This window comes from Tinamus guttatus, unplaced genomic scaffold (assembly GCF_059628265.1).
Source record: "Tinamus guttatus ecotype Peru unplaced genomic scaffold, ASM5962826v1 Tinamus_guttatus_pri_ptg000035l, whole genome shotgun sequence".
NCBI lineage: Eukaryota > Metazoa > Chordata > Aves > Tinamiformes > Tinamidae > Tinamus > Tinamus guttatus.
Genome location: NW_028288569.1, coordinates 510,114 through 530,002, shown reverse-complemented (window position 1 = coordinate 530,002; position 19,889 = coordinate 510,114). Strand labels below are relative to the sequence as shown.

Below are 19,889 nucleotides of genomic sequence, written 5' to 3'. Positions count from 1 at the left end.
AGCGCCGCTGGGTGCAAGGTCCTGGGCACAGCATCTTACTGAGCACTCTCTGCTCCCCAACCACTCCCCGCGTTTTCTACATAGAGGAAACTGTGGTCAGAGGTTGACTTGTTCCTCCCAGCTGCTTTCAAAAGCCGTGTGGCTGTTGCTGTCACTGCACTGTGACTGCTGTCACAAACTTCCTGACACTTCTCCAGGAGAGGAGCCACATGGAGCTTTTCCCCATGGGGCTGCTACATTCCCTGGGGACTGCTCTTGTCCTCATCCTGGGTGAGTGCCCGGTACCGCGTGGGGCAGGTGAAGGGGAACCTGGAGCTGCTCCAGCTCCAAGGCAGAGGCCAAGCGGCACGTTCTCCTGTCATCACTACGATTTCATGAAGCGAGAGCCTGGTCCTTGGCTGGGGTTTGATGAGGGGACACACAGGCACTGGTTGTGTGACCGCTACTTGCCCTGGCGAAGGTGCAAAAGGGGGTCCTTTCTCCCCTCCTGTGGGATGGAGCTCCGGAGGTTTCTCAATCTGTGTCACCAGCCTGTGCATTCCCTCGTTTGGTCTCTGCTTTTCATTTTTGGCTCGGTGCATGAGTGCCCATGGGTGGTTTTGCTCTGTGTGTATGTCGGGAAGCAGCGCAAGGCCGGTGCCCAGCCTGCCTTTGCTGTCTAATGTGCCCTGACCCAGCTGGTGGAGCGCCTGGCTTTGGCACCGCATCCCTGCCTCAGGCAGCACTGGCATGAGGCACCCTGGCACCCATCCCTTCCCATCCTGGCCTGTGCAGGCTCCAAGCACTGGACTCTCTTCATCTTTCCAAGTTACAAGGCTCTTCCACTGAGCTCCCCCTGAACAACTGGCAGGATGATGCCACGATTGAGCTTGAAGGCCCTGTAGCTGTGATGCTCTGGCCTTTGTTGTGTGACCTGCTGTGTCAGGATATAACAAAATTTGGAAGCTTTTAGTTACATGGTTTGTCCTCATAACTGTACTGAGTGCCAAAGTCCCTGGAGCTTCATGCTTCAGAAGAATAACCATGCAGGGCAAGCCTTTGTGGGTTACCTCGCAGTCCCATGCACCCCCAGGCCTGCTGCTGTTCTGAGTGTCCACCTCTAAAACAGTGTATATTCCTGCATAGAACAGAATCATAGAATCATTATGGTTGAAAAAGACCTTCAAGATCATCAAGTCCAACCCTAACTGTGCAAACACACTTGTGGTGACCATTTGCTGACAGGTTTGAGCAGTGGCCAGCGGGAGGTGACCGTTCAAAAGGGGCCGCTTTACCGAGTGAGGGGCTCCCACATCACGCTGTGGTGCCGCGTGAGCGGCTACCAGGGGCCGGCGGAGCAGAACTTCCAGTGGTCCATCTACCTGCCGTCGGCCCCCGAGCGCGAGGTGCAGATCGTGAGCACGGCCGACCCGTCCTTCCCCTACGCCATCTACACGCAGCGCGTGCGCAGCCGGGAGATCTACGTGGAGCGGCTGCAGGGCGACGCGGCCCGGCTGCACATCACCGAGCTGCAGGAGCGCGACGCCGGCGAGTACGAGTGCCACACGCCCACCACCGACGAGAGGTACTTCGGGAGCTACAGCGCCAAGATGAACCTCTCGGGTAGGTCTCAGCGCAGGAGCTGCCTCCCTCCTGCGGCGGCTGGGCCACGGTGACTTGAGTTTGCATTTTCCCTGCTGTCGCTCTCAAGGTGCAAAGTCCCCGGGGCAGACACGCTGTTCCACGCGTGGTGGTAACAGAGCGCGGGTGTATAAGGCATGCAGGGATATGGGTGAGTTTCCTGCCACCTCCTGCTTCATGCTGCAGAGAGCACATGTGGGGACAAGGGGTCACTTCTTCTCAGAAGGATGGCTGGTGGAAAGAGCAAATAATAAGGATGGCAGGTACAAATTTTCTTCCTCCGGTCCATGCTGTAGGATTGCTGGCCTACACATGAGGATGGGGGGAAAGGAAGCGTGTGCTGCCCCAGGGCTTGACTTTAACTTCAGCTCCTGATGGCAGCTACAGCATTTCACAGCCAAGTACTTGCTCGCAGCCTAAAAGCTCCTACCATCCCATTAACTGGTGGGGTCCTCTCAGGTGAAGGGTGTGGGACGTGACAGGAATAGCAGGAGGGAACAGAGCTAGCAGAGCACTGGGAGAGGGGATGCAGCTGTGGGTAGAAGCAAAGGAAAAAGCCCTGTTATAAGGTCTTCAGCCTACACGGTACTGTAGCAGTTTGAGTTGTAAATGCTTTGTATTCATCCCTGTTTTCTCCTTTATCCTCTACTATTGCACCAGCCTGCATTGAGGGGCAGAAAGGGCCTGGATGTTAATCAATTTGGGGTTGGTTAATACTGCCCATAGCATGACTGAAGAAAGCACTACAGAGAGATTCACTGTGCTTTCTTTCCTGCTGAGATTTTAAGCACTTCACACTCTGGCATAATCTGATCGAGGCCTTGTCAGTTGTTTGTGAAGGATATTTCTGCCACATTGTCAGATCCCCGGGCGCTTGGCTCTGGTTTCCCAGTGACCACTGGGTTTTCTCCTTTTGCTCAGTGATCGAAGACACCCTCTCGGTGTCTATGGAGCCCCAGGCCCTGACTCGTGCTGAAGGCGACTCCATGGAGCTCACCTGCGAGGTGTCAAAGTCCACCAGCCAGCACACGCACCTCTCTGTCGGCTGGTATCATCTTCAGGAAGCAGAAGACAGCCATGCTGAGGAGATCCTTACCCTGTCCAAGGATTTTGTCTTGAGGCCAGGGGCCTCTTACACGCAGAGGTTTCTGATGGGCGACGTGCGGCTGGACAAGGTTGGGAATACCACGTACAAGCTCTCCATCAGGGCAGTGAAGCCATCCGATCAAGGCCAGCTCTACTGTGAGGCAGCTGAGTGGATTGAGGACCCTGATGAGACATGGACGGACATCTCCCGGAAGCGAACCCAGAAGATGTCACTGACGGTCACAAGCCTAGGTAAGGCCCTTGCAGGCTCCCACTTCAGCTACAATTCACTTGCACTGAAGCTGATGGAACAGCAGCATTCAGTGCCCTTTAGCAATCACTAGACTGTATCGTGAGAGCTTCTCCGCTCCCACATACTTGAACCAAAGCCAGCAGGCTGAAACTCTAAGACAAACAGCATCTGAGCATCAGAGAAAACAAATTGTTCTTTTTCTCCTCTTGGAGCAAGTCTGTGTCCCACGAGTTGGAGGATTTGCAGCTCCTGAGGCATATGCAGATGTCAGGGGTCCCTGGGCAGCACTAGCCCGGAGTATCCAGCAGCCCGGCTTAGGGCAGAGCAATGCCCTGATGACTGTTAAGGCATGTGTTGCTTTTGTTGTTTTCACCACAGTGTCCTTGGGGCTGAGCCAGTTAATGCAATGCATTTTTTTTTCTCTCCTCATGAGATAGAGCTTTGACAGTTTCCAAGTTCAGAGCTCAAAGGGTGAGTGGGTTGTGCTGCTGCTCAACCCCTGGTGGGGATGGCTCTTCCAGTCCTAGGGAGCTGTTGTCCTCCAGATATGGAGCAATCATGCAGTAGCCCACTGGCAGGTGTAGGTCACCCGAGGGGAGCATTTAGCACCTGCTTCTGCCCCATGGGGTTACTGATGGTACCCAGCTCTTGCGGACAGCAGGGTTACCTGCACTGCACTCACGCTGGCAGTAGTCATTGGCCACGTGGGCAGACCCTGCAGTGTGACTTCAGCTGCAGCAGGCAGGCACTGAGGGGGCAGATGGGGTACGGTGCTGCGGCAGCCCACGACGTGGGGTGTGCAGCGGTTGCTACTTCTCGCTTCAGAGGCTTGTGCAGTTCAACCCCTTTCAGGCCAGCCAGCACTGACATTTTTGATGCTGAGAGCAGTCATGTAGCGTGGCAAACTTAAGCCGAGGTGTTAGCAGAGAGAACAGCGTGTGCCTGCAGCAAGGCAGCTCCTTGGTGATGCAGAGCTCAAGTATGCGGAAACACGGGTTGTCAGACTGCCCTGGGGTCTCGCTGTCCCCAAGACCGCAGTACGCTGCAGTCACTGCCCGCCGCACGAGCCGGGGCGCTAAGGGGCAGGGGCTGTGCTGACGGTGTCGCACCACTCAGCAGCGTCTGCTGCAGGTGGCTTGCCTGTCTAAGTCGTCAGAAGCCTGCTGGGCTCCAGAGCAACTGGAGTTGCCACTTATTAGACTGTTCCTTCACCTCCTAGTTTTGCATATGTGGCTGTATTGGGACTGTGGGTCAGACTGTGCTTTCGAGTGGCAAACTTCTAGTTTGTGCTCTAGGAAAATGCAGAATTAATTATTTAGACTTGTTACTATGGGTGTACTAAGATTAAAAGAAAGCAAAGCCTGAAAACCAGTCTCTTGCCAGTGCCACCTATCCTCCCTGACTCCACTCTGTAATCCCACACATCGTCTTTTCCATCTGTCTCTCTCTTCCCAACAGCCTCCTGTGGCTCCTGGCTTCTACAAACTAGACATGCACTTGCCTGGGGCTGCTGGGAAACCCTCTTTCTCAGTTGCTTTGAGAAGTTTACACCACCACATGTTCGTTCCCTGCTCCTCCAAAAGCCCTGCCTGCCTTCCCTCCTGCTGCAAGCCCTTTGCTTGCTGTCGTTCTTCACTCTGGGCTTCCTCCAGCTGCATGTGGTTAGCCGTGCTTGGAGGAAGGGAAAATCTTTCTTTCCCACCAAAGTTTCACACTGCCTACTATGCAGCATCCAAGACAAAGCTGCTGCCTAATCAAAGCCCTTTAACAGAATATACAGTGCTGTGAACTCAAATGAGCAAGTCCCCTCCCAGGGATTTGGAGGCTGACGAGAGCATTGCCCTTGTGGGTACTGGCACTATGTGGAGAATGAAGGGCTTCTCATAAGCTGCACAGCAGGATGGCAACAAGAGCAGAGGAGGCTTTGGAGGCTGCAGCGTGGTGAGCTCCGGGCACAGGGCTCAGCTCTCCATGGGGCCTGGGGGGTGGCAGTACAGGAAAAGCGGGAGAAAAACTCTTTAGTCAGTCAGCATTTTGTGGAACAAGGCGGCCAGCAGAGAGGGCGGTGGGGGCAGCCACCTCGGCGAGCTGGCCTGCGCACAAAGGCAAGCAGGGCGGTGGGGGAAGGAGCCTGCCGAAGAGAAGCAGCGAGGGGAGCAGGTGTCGCGTGCGAGCGCGCTGAGTCAGGGCAGGAAACCAAAGAAGCAGATGAGCAAGGAGCAGGTGGGGGCAGCTCAAGCAGGCAATATACTGGGAGCGAGTTGCCTCCCCCTGTAAGAGCCTGATCCCCGAAAGCTGGGTAGCTGGACAAGTTTTATTCCCCTCGTTATGTACTCTTGCATGCAGGCTTTCTATGCCTGCTGCTGCCTAGTAAGCAGTTGCAGTCGGCATACTCTCCTGCGCTCGTTGTTTAAAAGGGTTCGATGTGACTGGTAGTGTGCGGCTTCAGGTGCCAGTGCCACGCACTCATTTAGAAACAGAGAAACCCTATGAAAGCTTTATGTTTGCACTGCAGTAGCCATCAAGGGTGCAATGACTATAAAAAGGCAACCAGGTGTTTGTATTAGACTGGCTGATACTGCTGGAGGAGGCGGCGGGCCTGGCTTGAGGCACGCAAGCCCTCAGTCACATCTGCGGGGCGGCAGGCTGGCTCCATCGCGGTACAGGAGAGCCAGGGCCTTGGGCCCCACTCCGGGTAAAACCAGGCCTCTGCTCTGACCACGGTCATGTGCTCCAACGGTTTCTATAAACTCTCCAGCAAATATTTGGGAATGCCAAACATATCTGCAGCGACTGGGATTCCTGTTCATGAATTGTTTATGAACCAATGTTTAAATTAAGTGGCTAATTTGTTTTCAATAAATTATTCGAGCCCTCCTAGCAGCAGTCTGGGAGCTGTTCTGCTTTACCTCGAACCCATAACATACAGCCTTGTCCTTCCTGCTAGACATGGGAAGTACAGCAGCAGCCCAAGGAAAAGGAGATAAATCAGCATGACGCAGGGTGCGTGACACAGGCTGCCCAGGGAGCAGCGGCTCTGCTCTAGCTTCTGCTTTTGCACAGCATGCTAACACTGTGGTAATGGTGTGTGGGACTGCAGAGTATCCTGGCAGGTCTCTGCCTTCAGCCATGCTTCAGCTCTGAGACCTGCTGAAGGAGCCTCAGCTGGGCCCCAGGAGCAACCAGGGGGTCAAGGCTCTGAATACTCTGCAGGGGAGGTGGATCCTATTACACGACCCAGAGACCTTTATTTTGGGTGCAACTGGCTGATCAAAAAGGTCAACAAGGGAAACTTTGTGCTCCCCCTGTTGCTATCCTCTTTGGAAGGCACCTGCAGTTGGTAGATATTAGGAATAGGATGCAAGCTGTGTGATCGCCACCTCTTCTTACCTCCTTCTACAGCTCTTGAAATTTCTGCTCGTCTTAGGCACTGATCAATCCAAAACTTGCCAAAGTTTTTATCCATCCTAGAGTAGGCAGTCACATCTGTGGTTTGGGAGGAACAGCTTTCCCAGATTCAGACAAAGAACTTGAATGCAAGTTACTGCCACTTCCCATCACAAACAGCTGAGTGAAAATGACCACTGAGTTACAAAGGCCCTCGGTAGTCCCTTCTGGTTGAAGGGATGTTTGTTAAGTGAGGCAGAACAGCTCCAGGCGCCAAGGCAGTGAGCCTTCCCTGATACCTTGCATCAGGGCAGACCTTGGCTTGGATGCTAGAGCTGAGCCAGGATAGCTGTAGCTCAGTGCTGTCCCAATGGCTGGGCTGTCAGCTGTCCTGACAGGGTGGAGCCTTGGCTTCATGGCTGCACTGATGCTTCATCCTCTTGTGACCAGCAGCTAGAGCCTGGAGCTCACAAGCTTCGCTTGGTGGTCAAAACTTCCCAGTTAGATCATTTTTCTAATAAAAGAAAATGAGCAGAAAACTCCCTCTCATCTCTCACTCTGTGTCCTCTGGAGCTGTCAGGTGAAGGGAAGTCTGAGGGCCACCAACACCCATTTGTTCCCGCTTGTCCACAGGTAAAGATTTCCACGTGACCATTGCTGCTGCTGAAAGCTCCCTCTCCGAAGGCGACACCTTGCAGCTGAATTGCTGTGTGGGAGCCCAGAGCAACCGTGACAGACTGTTCCAGGTGTTTTGGCTCCTCAACAGCACTGAAGTGGCCACAGTTGGCCCAAGTGGAGTGCTGATTTGGAAGCAGGAATATGAGGAGAGAGCCAGGCAGGGGCAGCTTCAGGCTTTCAAGCAAAGCAACTCAGTTTACGTCCTCATCATACGTGAGGTGGGGCTGATGGACAAAGGTGTGTACAGTTGTTCAGCTTCAGAGGTGGACAAGGCTCCTGGAGACTTTCAGAGCATCCAAACAAAACCGTCATCTGGCCTCCAAGTCAACGTGAAGCCAACAGGTTAGTAAATCTATTTGGCTACTCTGCTAGGTGAAACCCACAGTGATCATCAGATCTGGCCTCATTTTGGCAGGGACCTGTCCACAATGCAATTGCTGTTTGCAGCAGAGGGCAAATGTGCCATAATTTTCAATGGGTAACACTGGAAAAAAAATGCTGTGGTAAACATTAGCATGGCAGATGCAGCAACTGTCAACAGAGTGTAAACCTATAGTTTAGTCTCTATGCTACAAGTTTTGGGGCAAATTGGTAGAATTCTGTGGAAAATGGGTCCTCCTGTGTCTTTGGGATGGAAAACTGCTGCTTCTCTTGAACATCACAGAATAACTCAGGATTAACAGATTCTGCTAAGGAAAGGGAAATCATTGTCATTACCATCAGGGTGGTCTCTCTGTATTTTTGCGGGGGTAACTTATGAGAAACCACTCTAACAAAGCTTCTGAGGAAATTCTTGGTTTCCTTGTTGCAGCTCAACTATGAAGATTTTGATGTGGCAGGTGGTGGGAAAAGCAAAATCTGCCTGGTGGGACTCCATTTTTAAATGTTCCTTTATGTATCAAAGTTCCAGGAAAGCCATTAAAAAGAAAAGCTCTCAAAGGTTATAAGAAAAGGTCGAAAATTTCAGACAATTGCTTTCAGTTTCAGTGCTAACTTTTATATAGTCTCTCTGTTTAATGTAACAATAGCTCTGGCTTTCTCTGATGACAAAAAAAAAAAAGTCCTTTCCAACAAAATATCTGTTGTTTGCAGAAAGCAGCATGCACCTGTCCATGACCACGAGCACGGCACAGATATTGGCAGGAGATGCCTTGATCTTCCTTTGCGAGGTGCAGGGAACCACCAACCCTCTGTCTGTACGGTGGTGGCATCTGCAGCGACATCCGGACCCACCAGCTCTTGTGGCCACCATGGAGCAGGACGGCTCTCTAAACCTGGGCAGTGCCTACCAGGACCATGGTGCACAGGGGAGCATCCAGCTGAAGAAAACTGGCTCCAGCACTTTCACCCTGGTGATCTCGAACACATCAGCCCCAAAAGATAGTGGGTCTTACAGGTGCGAAGTGGTGGAGTGGTCCCGAGGCAAGAGCTGGACACAGACAGAGGAAACCACGGTGACTGTCAGCCCTCTTGGTAAGTTGGCCCACCAATTTTCGGGGGAGTTTTCAAGTTGGATGCATATGTGAGGAGGGGCAAAGAAGTATGGTGACGGGAACCCAAAGTTAGGAACAAAGTCTACATGCTGAGCTCCAGTGCTGCTGTTGTGAGGTAACCTGAGGCCAGTCGCTTGCCACTGGAGTGCCTCAGTTCCCTCAGTTGTACCAGGGGATCTGAGTCTTTCAAAGGGATGTTTCAGAGAGAGAAATAGCAGGTAACTACTAAGCTGCCGGAAGATGCAAAAGGCAATGATTTGCTTAACAGTTCTTTCTTGACTGATCCCTTAATTTCAAATGCAGAATATCTGTTCTATCAGCATAATTACTTATAGCAATTAAGCTCAACAAAAGCACTTGCTGAATTGTATTGTGGCCTCTGTCAATGATACACCCCTGGCTTTGGCACCCAATCGCTTCTCCTGCATCCTTTCTGAGCAATGATCTCCTAACTTTCTAGGCATGCAGAGCCCATGTCTTTTCTTCTTTTGATTGCTGGAATGGATGCATTTATGGAGAGACAGGTTTGATTATAACTTTTTTTTCCTTTTGTTATTTCTGTGATGAGTGCCTAGAGCACTGGGTGGGCCACAGTAGTTCTGCTTTTTCAAAAAGTGAAAACATTAAACAGCACAACAAAACAGGGAGAGGGAGGAGGTGAGTGACAGGCAGCATGGAGGGCACATATTCAAAATGGCACATTAGTGCTTCAGGAGACATACAAGGCAATTTGCAGCTTGGTGCTATGAGGTGTGGCTGGGAAGGCTGCTGTAGCAACATAAGTGTGGAAAGCGGGGTGCACAGAGCTGCCTGGGGACCTGAGGTGAAGGAGCAGGCGATGGGGCAGGACAGTACCAGGCCGTGTTGCTAAAGCTGTGTGGGTAGAGAAGATGCGATAGCAGGATGCAGATGGCAGTGAGAGAAGCACTGGCAGAACAGAGTGGGAGTAGGATTGGGATCTGCCTGGCAATCAGACTAACACTATTTGCGAATGCAAAATAAGGCAGAGTACCGCTTGGTGTTGACATTGGGATGCACTGACACAGCAGGGAAAAGTCTGCTTTAGGCTGGCAATGTGCACCCAGGTGATGGGCAAACCATAGGAATGGGCTTTGCATCAAGCTTTTCTCTGTGGTAAAGCTAATGCTGATCACCTGTCAGCATCAAGAGCACTAAGGGAAAATAAGGCAAGGCTGGATGACAGAAGGGAGCGTCTGAGTTGGCTGGGGCAGCAGGAGAAGGTGCCACATGGGCAGAGGGGACAGTGAGATGGTGTAGCATGCAGTTACCAGCTGGGCTTTGGGAGCCCAGCACCAGCGACTCTTTTCCTCTTGAGCAGATTCTGGTTTGAGAGCCGTGCTGATAAGCCGAACTGCCAGCGTCAAGTACGCTCAGAGTTTCGAACTCGTCTGCCAGCTGAGCGCCAGCTATGCCCTTGAGGAGGTGCCGGTGTCCGTCGCTTGGCAGTTCCACCCCCAGCAACCCGCGGAGGACTACCAGGAGCTGGTCAGAGTCCTTCCTGGTGGCATGGTGACATGGGGGACGGCCCAGCCACACTTCCCGAAGAAAACCCAGTTGACCAAGGCTGCCTCTTCCTCCAGGCTGCTCATTCACGGCGCCACGGCAGATGACGTGGGCAGCTACAGGTGCGAGGTGGGGGTCTGGAGCAGAAGCTCCCCACCACGAGGAAGGCCAACTGCTGTCGCGAAGTCCAACTCTGTGGGGATAAAAGTCAGTCTGCCAGGTAAGTGGCACTATGTGTGTTTCCTCAGCAATGGTGCAACTTGTCCAAACCCATGGAAAATAACAAGGGCCTACCAGGAGCGCCGAGGGCTGGGATGCCACTGCAGAGGTCATCTCCCAGGCCATGTGGAGCAGTGCTCCTCCTGCTGCCTCTTCCTCAGCACCCACAGCTCTTAGCAGTGCTGTCGGAGACAAGGTTTGGGTTAGTGAGTGGTGATGCTCTCTTTACAGATTAGACAAATCTGTAAATTACAAATTTACAGATTAGACCCGGCATATATGGATCAACCCTGCTACTAGGCTTTTACGTTGCATCTCTGGGAGAAAGAAGTTCCTCTGCAGGTTGACTTCTTCCTTGGTTGTGGGCCCAAGAAGACCAGCTGAGGATCCTGGGGGAGTAGATGATCTCCAAAGGTCCCTTCCAACCTTAATCATTCTGCAGTGAGAGATGCACATTATGGCAGCGATCTTCTGGAGAGTCATGGGGCAACTCCGCCGCGCCCGAGCGGGTGCCAGCAGGCCAGTTTCCTCCGCTCATTCCTCCGAGCTTTCCCACTGCTCTTCCCAGCCAAGCCCATCAGCAGAGGAGCAGTGGGGAGCACCCGCACCTCTCTCCAGGGCTGGGAGCTGGCTCTGACCTGCAGCCGGTTATTCCCTCTGCCTGGAGGTGTTGCCCTGGGGGGAAGGGCTGAGCCGCACAGCGACGAGCTTGCACGCACAGTTGCCCTTTTAAGGCCATGACTAAAGGCAGGGTCCACAGCTGCCAGTGTCTCGCAGGGCGCCACAGGCTCATTCCTCGTGAAGAAGAGGATGTCGTAAATAAACCGAATTCCTTGAGCTGACTCTTCTGCTTGTGCGCCTGCTCCAGCCGCCCCGGGCAGCGGAGCAGTGGCAGTTTGCCCTGCATGTGACAAGAGCTGCCGGAGGGAGTTAAAGGAATGGCCCAGGCCAAAACCTCTCAGCCTATGGAAGCAGGCACAGAAATTGGGAATTCTTTTTTCCTTGTACCTGTTCTGTCAGCAGAGGAAGTTTTTTGTTTGTTTATTCTTTCCCCTCTCCCTGCCTTTTTTTTCCCCTTGCTTTCTTGCATTACATGCCCCTTTCTCTAACCTTTAACTTTTAGGGATCACAACCCAGTACACTGAAATTACTCTTTCCTTCTTTTCTTTTCTTTTTTTTTTTTTTTTTTTTTTTTTAGCTGACGGGTTTGCCATAGCACAACCTAACTTTTCCTTCCCCGTTCAGGCTTGTTTCCATGGTGCTCTCCCTCCTGCTCTGTGGGTGTTCTTCTCCGTGCCCCTGTGGAGCTGAGTACTGAGGCACCCTGGTTTACACCTGAGTTATAGCCAGCTGGTGCAAGGGGAGGCTGTGGAGCAGCTATGCAGGAGGGAGGCTGGGGTGACAGTAAACAGCAGATTGGGCACGTGTTTGTAATGTAAATAGCATTAAGAAAGGCAAGATAATCATAGATTGTCTACGGAGAGCAAGACAGTAGCAGCAGAGCGGGAAGATATTAGGACATTTGGCTCCATATATATTGCAGCCATTTACTGGATATTGCAAGAGTGTAAAGACACTGTGAATGGGGAAGGAATCACGTAGCAGGAGGATACTGCTGTAAGTACTATTACTGTAAGAAAGGCAGCATAAGCCAGTGAAGAATATTTAGGAAGGCACAGCACAAGTCTGGGGAAAAAGCCCTGTGCCAGCAGCAATGGAATGAGGCTAAAATGTAGAAAATCAAGCTGCAAATTATCAAAATCACCGTTCAGTTTCCTAGCTCCTATTCCTATAAAATCTCATGGCTGGAGCCCACAGAGATAACTCAAGTTGTTGACTTTTGCTTAGGCACTTGATTTCTCTCTCGTGGTCAGTAGGTGCTTGAGGTGTTGAAATACCCCTGTGGATCTGGCCTAAAGCTTCAGACAAGAGGAACATGCACGAAAGCAGGAGAAGGGGCATAAACCCTTCCTATCTCCAACTGTTCAAATAATCCAGCATGTGACCCTTGGTGGGCTGATAATTAGTGCCCTGGGCAAGCAGACGGGGGCCTAGCCATAATGCACTTAGCTGCCCTCTCCCGGAGGTGATGCTCCTGCCAGGCTGCCCTTGCTGGGTTCTCCCTGGCTCTGGAGCAATCGCCGGAGGCATCGTGTGAGCTGATCCCCACACGCCAGCCGTCTGCGTGCGGGTTGCTGGAAGGTACCGCGTCCTTGCGCTCATGGAAAGCGTGTTGTCAGCAGGCAGCGTTCAAAGCTAGGCAGGCAACGAGAGATTCGGGTAGTTAATTAAATTGAAATTGAAAAGGAAAACAAGCGCATCTTTATATGCCAAAGGGAAAGGGAGGCAGCTGGTCTGCCCTTTTTGGTGATTGATCTTTAGCAGTAGTGATATGAATGACAGGAGACTTTGAGCTGAAAGAAAAGGGCTTTGTAGCGAGGGCTCTGCTTCCTCTCGAGGTGATCTTTTCAGAGAATGTAACAGCATTTTTTTTCATCGAAATTGAGTGCTTTTAACAGCAGCTCCTGCATCTCATCTCTGAGATATAGTAGTTTTTGTTTCTCTGGAGTATTTTTGCTCCAACGGTTGACGGCTGGATCCTTCTCCCTTGAGGTCCCTACCCAGGTGATTTGCTGTCTCCTCTGTGGACAGCCTGTCTGGGTATTGGAGACAAGGAGAGGCTCCCCCAAATGCAGGTCTTCCCTGTGCTTTGGAGCACATCAAGCGGTTAACGTTAGTGCTGTTGAAAGACCCACTGTATTCCCCAGGGCCTGCCTGGTGGCCGTGAAAACAGGAGCCATGTCTCCAGTGCAGACAGTATTTGGGCCTGCTTCTACCATTCCTCCTAGAGAACTCACTTTTGGGTAAAAATCCTGGACTTCAGCAGGTGGCTTAATACTCGTGCTGTATCTAGCAGCTAAAGTTAAGAACCAATTTATTTATTTAATATGATCAGTTCACCTGTCTCACGTGGCAGATTTATGCTTCTTTACAGCTGGCTCTGGGCTTGGGTGTGCTTTGAAGTACTGAAAATGGAAGACATCAATTTGTGTCTGGTCTCTAAGCATGCTCAAGCCTGCTTAGTTTGGAGGCGTGTGCATGCCTGAGTTTGAGCAGCTTCCTTATAGAGTGGCTCCCTTCCTGTCACTTCTACTTCTTGCCCACTCATCTAGAGCAGTGTAATGTGCACTGTGAAATGCAGGACAGCTTTGTGGATCCCTTGGGAACAGCGGCCTTCTTGTGACTGTCAGTGCCCAAGTCCTCACCTTTGCAGCAGTTAGCAGACCCAGGAACATGCAAGTAGGGCTATGGAGGAGACTGCTTACCCTTTGGTGAAAATATGACTCTTGATTGCAATGCTGAGAAGACAGGAGGAAGGGCAGCAGTGTGCAATGAGAAAACTGGAAGTGGAACTGGAAAACTGGAAAAGTGGAAGTGAATGAGAAGATGGTGCTGGCATGTTTGAAAGAAAGGCAGAGCAGTAAAGAGCCATCAAACAGGGTACTTTGTGTTGACTGGGCTTAGGAGAGGCAGCAATAGCCTCTGAAATGGATTGCAGACTCTGTTTTGGATGGCTATATCTGGGTAGCTGTGACCCAAAGGTCCTAGAAAAAGTATTTTCTTGTGATGATGGCTAGATAGGAGCTCCCTGGGACATGGGCAGGAGTACCAGGGAAGTCCAGGGGAGAAGGGAGAGAAAATGAGGCTTAGGATGAGTTACGAAAGATCATGCTGGAAAAAAGAAATGTTTGGGGGATTCTGAGAAGAAAGAGGATGGAGGAAATGTGAGGACTTTCCTTTCTCATGTACCTGCTTCCCTGTTGGCCTGTGAGGAGAGGCCATGGCTATCTCCCATTCCACCCAATCTCTCACCCAATCTGCCATTCTTCCATTCCCCAGCGAGGAGCAGTGGGGTGAGCTGCCGAGTGTGTGGGGCAGGGCAGGAGGAGGGACTTCATGCATGGCCAGGAGGATTGTTCCCTTCAGCGTGTCCTTTACCCTACCCTCAAACGACACCTGAGATCTCATCCTGGACTCCCCTGCACTATGCTTTCAGCTACTGAGCAGATGTACAAGGAAAATCCAGGAATGAAAATGCAGCCTGTGGTCCACTAAGACCCTGAAGGGTCTTGTGCTGACAAGTTTCTGTATATCCTTGTGTAGACATCTGTGTATACTCTCTGGCTGCTGGCCACATCTGAGAGATATCTTAGGATGAAGGCAAGAAGAGGCCTGAGGGGAAAACATGGACATTGAGGGGTCTTTCCAAGAGACTAATTTACAGTCTTTCCATTGCTTAAGAAGAAGCAATAACACCAGCACCAGGTGATGTGCAGCAGGAGCTGTGCCCCACAAACACGAAGCAGCAGTTGTGCTTGCAGGGACTGCCACTGCGCTGTTCCTGCGGAGAGCTGCTGAGCTGAAAGGATTGGGAGTTTCCCTTTGAGTTATTTAGTGCTTAATTGAACTATTACCAGGTATAATCGCAAAGGACATTCAGAAACACATTATATAGCTTCCAGTTAATAACCAGCAAACAGATGAGACAGTAACTGTTAGCAAAACCCACACAGACTCTTTAGTCTCCCTAAGATAAAAGACACTTATTGTTCACTGTCTCCAAAGCCGTGGGCTGGTTTTGTCACTTATATGCGAGCCTAGCGATAGACACAGCGGGAGACTGACACATTTGCTTCAGATACAGCCTTTGCCTCCAAGCTTCAACAGGGAGTCTGCCTTAATTCTCCCATTTGTGCCTGGTGATCCCTCAGACAGCTTCCTCTATTCCCCTGCCCAGTAGCACCCAGAGATTCCCAGTCAAAGCCCAAATGAGGGTGTGTGAATTTGTTCCTCCTCCTTTTCCCCCAGTCCTTCTGTCCCTGTTAATGGGTGTTTGTCCTTCGCGCCTCCTCTCCCTCAGCCCTCTTTTGGCAGGCCTCTCAGGCTGGTCATATCCTTTTTCCCAATAGCATTCCTGTATTGCTAGCTGTGGCTTTAATGATTATTTTATTTTTGCCTTTCAGAAAGCAAGCTTCAGGTTTCTACCAAAGAGAGCTTTGTGGAGGTTGCTGCCAGTGCCGATGCAACCATTGAATGCAGAATCACATTTGCCCAGAAAAATGCTCTGCTGGCCATTACCTGGTACTTCCTACCGCCTCCTCCAGCCCATGCAACCCCGCTGCAAATCATAAGGGTCAACCACAGCAACATGCTGGAATATGGAGCTGAGTTTAGCTCTTTGGCACAGAGGTCCAGGTTCCAGAGCCAGAGGGTCTCCAGCGATGTCTTCAGGCTGCGGATCTTGTCCACCAACCATGGAGACCAGGGCAGCTATTACTGTGTGGTAGAGGAGTGGCTCTGGTTGGTGGACGGCTGGTACAGACTTGGAGAGGGGGAATCAGGAAGGACCGCGCTGGAATATAAGCTCTCAGGTAAACAGGTTGTTCTCTCTTGCATTGATGCACAAGAGGAGGTTGGCCCGGCCTCTTCTCCTAAGCTCCTCTGTGAATCTGGGATTTAGGGATATTTTGACTCATGGCATTGCTCCATGGAGGCAGGAGATGCCAGTACCCCTCAAAGGAAAATAGGGTATTAGGATGATTTACCATATCCACTCAAACCAATCAAGCTGGTATTTTTGCCTCCAACAGCGGAAGATACATAATGCTTCATAACAGAGTGAACTGTGGCCTTCTCTCTCCAGCACATAGTGTGCTTGATCACTTGTGCAGTGCAGTGAATAGCCCTTTCCTGACACTCCTGAGCATCTTGAAGCAAGATAATATGTTATTTACCCTAGTACATGTAGCCCTTGAGAACAGGGCTGAATGCTCAGCTGCTCTTGTGTGCTGCACTGCCGGGGTGCGTGGTGAGGCTCCCTGACTCAGTGCTTCCAGGGAGCTGCAGTCTCAGCCTGGCTTGGCATACAGGTGTCAACCTTAAATAAACTGAATCAGAGTTCCAGTTTCCTAAACAGCTTTTGGTTCAAGGGATGCCCTGTCACTTATCTGGAGTGGAAGGGAAACAAGCTTTACAACAGAAGGTGGTGAAAAGGGGCAGAGGGAGCATGATAAATGCCCCAAAGGATATGTGCCCCAGGGGCCTGTGGATGTATTTCAGACGATCTTCCATAAGGCTGGGATGCAAGAGGGAGCATAGAGTAGCTGTAGCAGTGCAACACAGTGACAGCTCTTCCTGCTTGCCTCTCTTCCCAGAGAACGAGTTGGATGTGGGAAAGGCCAACGGCAGCATCTCCGTGAGGGAAGGTGCCGAGGCGACGCTGGGCTGCCTTGTGCGGGGGCCGCGATCGCCCACCTCGCACGTCTCTGCCGTCTGGTTCCACGGGGAGGAGCACTCCAGCGTGAGGCCCCTGCTGCGCCTGCACCGCGACGGCTCCATGCAGTACGCCGAGGGGAGCCAGGCGGGCCGGCTGCACCTGCGGCGCCCCGCTGCCGGCGACCTCAGCCTGACCCTGCGTGCCGTGGAGGCCGGCGATGCCGGTGTCTACTACTGCCAGGTGCAGGAGTGGCAGCCAGGCGGCGAGGGAGAGGCCTGGGCTCTGCGCGCGTCGGCGCTCTCGGGGTACACGAAGCTCACGACGCTCCCACCAGGTAAAGCCTTGCGGTGCTGCAGGTGAGAGCGACAGCTCACGGCCATGCTCTGCTGGGGGTGCTATAACAAGGGTGCAGCTAAGCCGGGCAAGGTGAGAACAGCGTGCTTGGTACGTGAGTGGTGGAGGTGGCCGTGGAGGCATCGAGAGTGCTGGCTGAGCAAGCCAGAGGAGGCCATTGGCCTCAAAGGGAGCCCTCATGCATCTGCAGCACATTTCTGGATTGAATGCCCTTGACAGCATCAGGAACACAGAACTGCCCACAGCTGTGCCACTTTGGCCAGAATGCTAACTTTTTGAGGAAAAAATCTAGGTGTGCTTTTCCTGACCTGTCTCTCCCCAAGAACAGCCTCTGTCTCCTAAGGGTGAGTTGGGTTGTGTTTTAGGCTAGAAAAGTAGAGATGGGCTCTGTATTCAGAGGTTTAGGTAAATAAAGGTCTCAGTTGGACATGCACATTGTTTCTAGGAAGACAACTGACAGGCAAGCAATGAAAATAGAAGGTTTGGGTGCCCCATGTGGAGAAAAATTATGAACTGTGAAAAGAACCGTGTTGCACCTTGCTGAGGTGGAGGTGCTGCTCCTCTCATGCTGTAGCACTGGAGTTGCTGTGCGTGAAGCCCGGCTGAGTGCCTGCATGTGGTTAAACAACAGTTGTGGCACGGGCAGGTACCGAGGGGACACCAGTGTCCTCCTGCAGGCCTGCGCCTGGCATGGGTGTGCAAGGAGTCGTGCACAGTGTAGGAGCCTGCCCTTGGAGCAGGGATGGTCTGCGTATACCTGCGTACAAAGGGCTCACTGTGCTTCACCCCTGTGCTGTTACGTTCATCTTGTTGCCCATCCTGGCTCCTTGCAGCACTCCAGGCACTCCTTCGTCAGCTCCCTCTGTCTCTTGTTAGCCATTGCTGGCTGAAATAATCATTGCTAAAATTGCTCAGTAACTGCTGGAAAATTCTCCTCAAATTTTGTGTGTGTTTTTGCCAAATGATTTTCATGGTTTTCACAAACCTGGGAAATTAGGAAATTGGCTGTTTGGGTTTTTTTTGTTTGTTTATTTCTGCATTAATGAGGATATCGTAAAAATGCCTCTCTAGCTCCTAGACTTAAGCACTTTGGAGAGGAAGCTTTCCTGGGAGGGACACAGTTAAGGTTATACCCATAACCAGGAGTAACTTCCTCGTTATCCCTAATTCCTGATGCTACTGTTTAAGGACTCTTCCCTAGTACTTTGCCTAGTGCCAAGGCATTTGTTTAATTGAGACTTTCACCTGTTTTCCTATGGGAGAATAAGCACTGCTTCCATTTTCATGGACAGCACACTTTGGTGTTGGGGTTTTACATCAAGTGAAGAGATTTTAGCGGCCAGGTATAATGGGTGGTTGAGAGGAGCCCAGGACAAAAATGGGGACTCTAAACAAGGGCTCTTCAGCCAGCCGCCAGCTGACCAAATCCAGTGTTTTGGACTAGCTAAATCAGGAGTTCAGAGTACTTCCACCTCAGTCAGGGAGCTATTTTGCAAGGTGCTAGCGGGAGCGATGGGGCCAGCCACTGCCTGAAAAAATGGGGCAGTGGTACATCAGGAGGAGGAAGGGACATGAGATTGTGGAGGACAGAGATCTCCTTGGTTGTGTTTCCTTTGCTTTCCTCTGGGTCCTCCTTGCTTTGGTAGAGCCTCTGACAACAACCTTCTACCTCACCCCACCTTAGTTTGTGTCAAAAAGGACATGAAGAGAACATGTCCTTTTCCTTATGGTGCCTGGTCTGGAGCAAATTAGCGTCTGGAAGGAATTAGCTGAGGAGCTCTACTGTCTCTGTTAGGATGCCTCAGCTGAGAGCAAACCTCACGTTCCATCTGACCTTTCAAAACAAGAGCCTGAGGCAAATTACCTTGTTTCTCTCCCCCTTCTCAGGCAGCCTTAGAAATGGTGGCTGAATTGTTCAAAAATGGTAATATTTAAGCATGAGGAACAAACTATAAAGAACAAATATATAACAAATTCTATCCAAAGAAAGAGAAGAAGAGGAAAAGACAAATTAGCTTGAGCTTTCACTTGTGTTTTTTTTTCTTATCATTACTATTTCCTTCCTCCTCTTACAGAATCAACTGTTTTGTCCAGGATCTGCTCATCTCCACCATTGCTGAACTTCATCTTATACTTACCTCTGGTTCTCATCCTTCTCCTGGCCATTGCTGGCTTCTACTGCTGCTGCAGGAAAGTCAGAAAGGACAATATCAAAGAAGACCAGCTGGTAGAATTGCAAAGGACTGAAGATGTCAAGCAAACTTAACTGACCTGTGCTGAACAATGTGACTTAAAGGAGTGGAGTTGGAATGTCTGAAGGGGACTGAATGCTTGCAGCGTGGCTTTGCATTGTTTTTCATAGCTCTCTTGCAATGAATCCTTGACACATTTGCTCTTTGGTATGAAGCAGTCAGGATTGTTGAGAATTACTTAGCAAGCAGGATCTTCATAGTGGGTGTTTCTGTCTCCTGGGTTAGACACCCCCCCATCTGACGCCCTGTTCATTGTTGCATATGTGAGATCCTTGCCACGGGGTTACTATATGCATCTCCCCACAGTGTGAAAAGAAAGGCTGTTGTTTTCTTACAGGAATAAGAGAATAATGGCTTTCTTTGAGCTGGGGCACATAGGTACCAAATTGCTGCTTGTTTTGGGAGACTTGACAAAGTAGGAGGAGCCAGTAGACTAAAAACCAGTGGCAGAACTGGGAATTGACCGTTGTTGTCCTGCTTAAGGCATTGCACTTGCCTTTGTGCATCCCTTGGTGCCAGTGAAGTTCCCAGATGCTGCTCTTCCAGTTCTGGAAGAGCCTTCTCTGAAAGAGAGTGAGTCGTAGCCTGAGCAAGTCCACTTGGAGCTACAGAAGGTCTGCGTCAGGAACATCACAGGTATCCACCAAAGGGAAACCCTGTTAACCTAGCAAGGACTGTACATGTACCTAGGCTGAATGTACATGTAGCCTAGGTCCAAGAAGGAAGCTGCAAACACAAACCCATCC

The 19,889-nt window shown here is 51.2% G+C and overlaps 1 protein-coding gene across 3 annotated transcripts; it reads left to right on the top strand.

The window, feature by feature from the left end:
- The first annotated feature begins 194 nt into the window (after positions 1-194).
- CD101 (CD101 molecule) lies at positions 195-19,269 on the top strand. Of its 3 annotated transcripts, none has more exons than XM_088533224.1 (9): positions 195-268; positions 1,214-1,602; positions 2,542-2,958; positions 6,980-7,366; positions 8,117-8,497; positions 9,857-10,261; positions 15,285-15,692; positions 16,476-16,871; positions 18,967-19,269. In XM_088533224.1, exons 1-9 carry the CDS (start codon positions 210-212, stop codon positions 19,155-19,157), a joined length of 3,033 nt encoding a protein of 1,010 aa, XP_088389350.1. In that variant the 5' UTR covers positions 195-209; the 3' UTR covers positions 19,158-19,269. The 3 variants fall into 3 exon arrangements, with proteins under 3 accessions (XP_088389350.1, XP_088389344.1, XP_088389359.1); XM_088533218.1 differs by having other exon boundaries at positions 195-270; positions 1,225-1,602; XM_088533233.1 differs by having other exon boundaries at positions 195-270; positions 1,225-1,602; positions 9,854-10,261.
- Positions 19,270-19,889: the final 620 nt, after the last annotated feature.